This window comes from Pygoscelis adeliae, unplaced genomic scaffold, assembly GCF_000699105.1.
Source record: "Pygoscelis adeliae isolate BGI_AS28 unplaced genomic scaffold, ASM69910v1 Scaffold24, whole genome shotgun sequence".
Taxonomy (NCBI): Eukaryota; Metazoa; Chordata; class Aves; order Sphenisciformes; family Spheniscidae; genus Pygoscelis; species Pygoscelis adeliae.
Window position 1 is genome coordinate 2,394,039 of NW_008824806.1, and position 6,606 is coordinate 2,400,644.

Sequence of the window (6,606 nt, forward strand, 5' to 3'; positions counted from 1 at the left end):
ACATCTAACAAATAACCTGACCCCCATCTGAATTTCAGTATTTCACGGTCTCATTGTTTTGTTCAACACATATAAGTACAAAACTATAAGAGATCTCAGTTCTACCTAGAGGTAAATTTTTTCCAGACTAGATTTAGGGTTTTTACATTTGCACTGACACAGACTATACATAACTAAATGAGCTCAAGCCAAGTATTCCTAGGAAAAATCAAGCAGTTCTTGGATATCCAGATGTATTTGGATAAAGATATTTTTGGCAAATCAATAAAGACCAAGAGTAATTGGCCCTGATGCTAAGGGTTGGCAACCTAACTTTATAAATGCTAGGTATTATATTAAGGTGAAGGATGAACAGGCTTTGGTGTTGGGCCCTTAAGTCATGTGGGATTAATTATTATCAGAATAATTTTATCTTGTCAAAATGAGTTTTTCCTGACTGAATCTATGTTTCCTAATGACATCTTATAAATATGTTTAATAGTATTTACAATGGCATTTAGAAATTAAACTTTGAAAGGGTTGTGAAAATTAAAATTTCTTTCCTGAAATTTTACACTGTGCAGGAACAGAAGAAGGATATAGCTGCTTTGGAAGCAGAGACTGTACATCTCTAAAACAGCCAAAGATAGAAGTTCACATATTCTGTGAGTTGTCTTTGAAATTGCTATTCATAAATTTAGCTTCCCTCCCTGGCAACATAATGGAACAGCTATTGAGAAAACAAATTTACTAAAACACTTTGAAGTCTGCCAGACAAACTTGATTTTTTAATAGTAATACAAAATTAATTAATAGAGAGCAGAAGCTATACTGTCACATGTCTGAATTTTAGCAGCGTACTGTTTTCTTTAGGATATTTTAGCACTGAGCTTATGGTGTTCTCAGTTAAGCTATGGAGACAGTTTCCACCTTACACTGTGGCTGCAGCAGAGGACTCCTAACTTTGATCCTCTAAATTGAGCCTTAATTAGAAGCCTGTGCTGGATTGTTGATTAGCCTTTCTTCTCCCGTCTACAATGTGTCAAAATTCTGTTCCCAAACTTAAATCAAATTGGAAATGAACTATCATGTTGACTGAAATGAAGGGTGATGACAAACAATGGAGGGTAATGATAAACAATAACTTTGAAGGGAGGCGTTTAGTGCAGTACACAAAGATTAGTATTACTTCTGATCTCATTTAATAGCTTCAATAATGAACTAGAAGAGGGAGTAAATGGTACATTAATGAAATCTGCAGATCTATTAAACTAGGAGGAGCTGAGCACACTGCTGAAAATGGAGAAATAACACAAGGGGTCATGGGAAGATTAGAAACACAGGCAGAATATTGCAATGAGATTCAGTTTAGAAAACAGAAGAATAATATTTGGGTAAAAAAATCAACAGATGGTAACAGGTAAAAATCTGGAGAGCTGTAACGCTGGAAGAGATTTAAAATTGAGAACATCAGGAAAACTAGGCAAGAATCTGTAACTGAGCAGCAGAGACAAACTGAAAATTGGGCAAACCTATTAAAGAATAAGCAAAGAAGTAGTGACATCTTAAAGCAGCTCTACAACCATCAGCTCTCTTCTGCATTTAGTCTGGGCACTAGAAAAACAGACTATCTGTCAGATGGTTAGAGATTTTGCAGCTATGGAATTTTTTCCTGGAAGAAAACTTAAAAGTAAGCCATCCATCTAACAACAGAGTGTTGTCCTTCATGAAGTGAATGACATAACAGTGAGCCACTGGCTAAAAGACTGTAAAAGAGCATAAGACTGAAGAAATAAAATGTTCTCCCACCGCTTCTGGTAATTGCATCATGCAGCTTGAATTTTTTGATATTGCTGAGGAAACTGCCGATGCAATGCCAGCTGCTATGAGCTTTCCAACACCAGATATATGTGCACAATATCTTGGAGAGCTAAGGCCAGTTGTGAGCAAGTTAATTCCAGTTGAGGAGATTACACAAACTAACCTTGCTGGGAATAACTGTACACAAGCTGTAGCAGAGCACCAAACTAATGTTACATCACTCCCTGTACCAAAGACAGTTTCAGCAACTCTGCGCAGCACAGCATTAGGATGTATAGTACATATGTAAAGTGATATTCCATATTGGTCATCAGTCTTCAAAAGTCCTTGGTAGCTCTTGGCTGTTGAAGGCATCGTCCTTTATTGCTGAGTGCCTCCATACAGTATTTTTAAGTGGGCTTGGCCGCTCAGGAGTTTGTCACTGTCACTACATTGTAACCCAACACTGAGTGTGCAGAGAGCAGGGCGTTGATCCACAGCTTTAAATTTGCACACTTCAGTAGAAAACCTGGCAAAAGCTCTTTCATGTAAAACCATGCTCTATTCATTTATATCTCAGCATGTCCTGCCGTTCCACGCTTCTAGGTTGTTCACCTTCTAAGTGAGCAAGCTTAAAAACAATGAGCTATCATGCAAAAATGTCAGGATAAAAAAAGGAGGATATATATGAGAAAACCACCATAAAAAATACCAGAAGCATAGACAGACCCCCTAGTCCTTTGTGAATGCAACTTGTTTGCTGAGACAGTGCCCCTTCACTGATGTTTCAGGGATTGCTGCCTACGTTTTCCAGAAACTGAGAGTTTCAAGACACTTGTAGAAACTACCTACCAGCAAACTTACTTGATATGATTTTGCCAGGAAAATATCTGCTGTACCTTATCAGATTGGCTGCAACTGGTTAGAATGACACGTCTGAATGATTTTAAACTAAACTTGCTAACATTTTTAAAATAGAAGGCAAAGAAGTCTTACGTGTGTGTGAAAGCAGTATAGTTTCCCTATTTATGTCATGAATCTGTAGGCTATTTCACTACACAGCTGAATTTTCAAAATCTTGTACATATAATCTTTGCTGCACATACCAAGTTGTGCTTTAAAACCAGTATGCCCCATTTTTTTACAGTATGTACATTTTGATATCCCAGCACCTTATCCACAGGTTACCTCACTCTGGAACATCATTTAAATGTCCCTATGAATACAAATCCAGAGGTCAAATTTGACTCTTTTGAAAATGTGGGCCCAATATCTGGTTGTTTTGATGCTTCTGAAACTTCTCCCTTGTTAACAGCTAAATTGTATTTACCCTTAGAAACCTGTCCATATCACTTGGGTTTTATACCTGGGAGATTATATATGTGATGTCTATATTATTCTCTCACTCTAACACTCACAACTTACATATTTCCCAGCACAGCACTGATTTTTTTTGCTTGCTTCTGACCCCACATGCCACCAACAAGAAGCCAAAGCATGGCAGAGCCTGCGGAGACTGTAGCCCCTACCCCATGCACACATCCACCCGTAGCCCCTGCTGCCATTGCATTCCCAGGAGGCAGAAGTGTGTGCTCCCATCACATCACACAGTGGGTAAAAAAGTTGCTGAGAAGTTTGAATGCTTACAGGGACGATGAAGCTTTGTCCTCACAGTCTATCAACCCTCCACTGATATCAGTGGAAATCACTAGCTAGTGCCAATCAAATTTGACAGAAAACTAATATTTGTGAGAATACATGGCTGAATGAATGGATAGACTGATATTGGTGTTGCAACTGATGGAAAACCTGAAAAGTAGGTGCAACTATAATATTAGGCACCAAAGAATATACTCAGAGGAGACACATTACAGATGCCGATACTATGGGAAATGCTTCAAGCAAGATGCAGAAAACCACAAAAAAGCAAAAATCAAAACCCTCAGATAAATCTGGTTTTAAAACTGAATGATCATAGAAGCATTTTTTTTTTTTTCAATTCTATGCAGGTTTTCTCAAAAAACCACTAATAACCTAGAAAAATTCTTAACACTTTTTACTTTTTTCCTTTCGAGGTTTTTTAATTATTTATTTTCACACATACATGGAATAAACTAGGAAAGGATTCTGCTCAGACCAATTTTATACTGGGGATATATTGACTAAACCAAATGACTTCAACATTTATGATATGTATTAAGTCCTGTAAAGTCCCACATTTTGTTTTCAGAATTAACTAGAGATAGTGCGACTAGTTTTTATAGCAGGGAAACTATCTTTCATTTTCTTTTCTTACAGAAATGCTGTTTCTAATGTCACCGACTATGACTAATGACATTGACTATGACTTTAGCAAATATGCTTGAAAAGCTTCTTCCACCAGTCAGGATTAAGAAGTCCCATTATATTAGTGCATTTACTTAAAATTCACTTCCCTGTATCAGCAATATGGAACTATCTACTATTAAGCAGCAGCACACTATGAGACAGTAGTTGATATTATTTTTCAAAAGATTTGTGCTACGCCATTATGCTGTAAATATTTTTCTTCCTTTTGCAAGAAATATTATCCATTGTACTCTTCATTTTTATCCTGCAAAATATTAGTGAACACTACTGCTTGCACCTGGAAAGGGAGATAAGTAGTACAGCAGTACTTTAATTTGACAGAGTAATCCAAATACCTATTTGGAATTCAGTAAATACAGGTTATTTTTCAAACAACTTGTGCTTTATATATATTTTTTTGGTCTTCCAAACAGTATTACAGATGTGCAGTGATGTCTCAGGATTATGTTATTCTGGGAATACCACAAAACATGTACCTGACCCTGAAGCTAAACTAATAGAATCAAAAGAAAAAAATTAATACAACTGTTTAACATAGCTCTCTCTTGCTTGATTTAAACACATAAATAAAAAAAAATATTAAAGGATACAGTAGGTATAATGGTGCAGCACTGACCTTTTTATCATCACAGAGGTTGTCTCCTTAACAGAGAAGTCACACAGATCAATACAGTATCTCATTCAATTTAAGCTCTTTAGATCTTTCCTCATGTTTTAGCTTGGCACAGAGAAAACTGAACAGTTGCACAGTGTAGATGAAATCATACACATTTTCCCCTCCTGATGAAATACTAAAGAATTTTATAAGAACACAACAAAAAAGTGGGGTTTATGGGTAAGCAAGTCTATTTTTGTATCCAACTCCTTTGTATGTATCTCTCTTAACTGCCCCTATCAAACTAGGCTGGTGAATAGACTTAGTATTAAAGCTTTTGGCTGTTGAGTGATCAATATCCACTAGGAGGCAACAGCTAAAGATGTAAGGATGTGAAGGCTGGGTGAACATACATACCGAGCTCTCAGAAATGTTTCTGGTTCCTTACCTTTCCGTGGAGAAAAATAGTGGGTGTTTATGTAATTAAAAGACTAGATCATGATCTATGACATAGATAGGGATGGGGGACACAAAGGCAACCTTTTATTTTCTAGCCTTTGAAAAGTAGATTTTGTAAATTACCATTATTTTAGCAGAATGCGTGTAACAGTTTATGAAATATATTTACCAACTGTCCGCTGGTGGTGCTGCTACCCACATCACTTTCCTCTCAGTCTGAGCCAAGGCAAGAATTTGTAGCAATAGAAAGCCTTTACCTTTTATGTGGACTATTACTACAGCTTGTCATTGGTTTCAGTTATTTGTTTCCTTGCCAAAGATTGAGTAACTTTATGTTGAGTTCCAAGTTCTGCAGTGGAGTGTGGTCTACTGATTATAAATTACTTTTATATTCTGCTTCTGGCCTGCATTCCTGATCTTAGCATCTGGTTTTTTTTAAAACAACCTTTGGCAGCAGTAGGAAAGTAGCAGGGAAAGTTTTGTTTGGCCTCTGAACTCTAGCATGAGGCCTGCTCAATCTCTGCAGGAACAGCCCAATCCAGTTAATGCAAAGAAGCTGAGAGGGGCTGAAGCATTCTCAAAGTGGACTGAATCTTTGGCAGACTACACAACCAAACTCTAACAAGTTCTCCAACCGAGCTTGTGTAAAGCGTGTTTCTTCCAAGGCTTATACTGGGTCCAAATTCTAATGAATCTTAACAGATAGGGCAAGAGAGGTATGCTGACAAGCGTGTGTCATTTCTGTCCCAATTTTGATTCGCTCCTTCCATGTCTGGAGATGCTAAAGCTATCCTGTTTTCTTCCTGCAAAAATCTCATGTTTCAGACACCTCTGATCCATACCAGGACAAATTTGAGCCTGAAAAGAAAAATGCAGTCAGACTTGTGGTCCAAAACAATGAGGAATAGATGCAACAGTTATTAGAGTGTTAGCTGAAGTATTTGCAAGAAAAAAGTCCAGTTCTTACTTTGCCTGAGTCAGGTTAGAACATGCATTTTTCACTAACCAGATGAGTGTCCTAAGCAGCACGCATTGGCTATCCTGCACTGAATTTATAAATTCCTCTCCTTTTTTTGGCATTCTGGATATCTTATTGATAAAAAGTGTATCACAATACTGCATTCTGACAAAATATCTTGGTTCTAACAAATCTGTCAGTTTTCAACAGTAAAAAAAATTAAAAAAAAGCCATAATAATCTCTGCTTTTTAAGCCTCATCTTTTCATATTCACATTCACCGTTTTCCTCTTTTCAAATGTATTAGCATGGAATTCCTCAGAGCGCAGTGGAAAAATGCAAATTCTATCACACTTCCGACAAGTAGAATACAAAAAGATTCCCATTTGTACTCTATATGGACACAGCCTCTACGAACAAAATCAACACAAGCTTTCCATTAAAGTCATTGGAAGTTGGATCAGGTC

General features: G+C 37.1%; 1 protein-coding gene across 1 annotated transcript in view; it reads right to left on the reverse strand.

Moving 5' to 3' along the window:
* LOC103917013 (cytosolic beta-glucosidase-like) overlaps positions 1 to 2,154 on the reverse strand; it is a 15,790-nt gene extending 13,636 nt beyond the window's left edge. The window contains 1 exon segment of the mRNA XM_009324111.1: positions 2,017 to 2,154. Coding sequence (XP_009322386.1) covers positions 2,017 to 2,154 — 138 coding nt within the window.
* Positions 2,155 to 6,606: the final 4,452 nt, after the last annotated feature.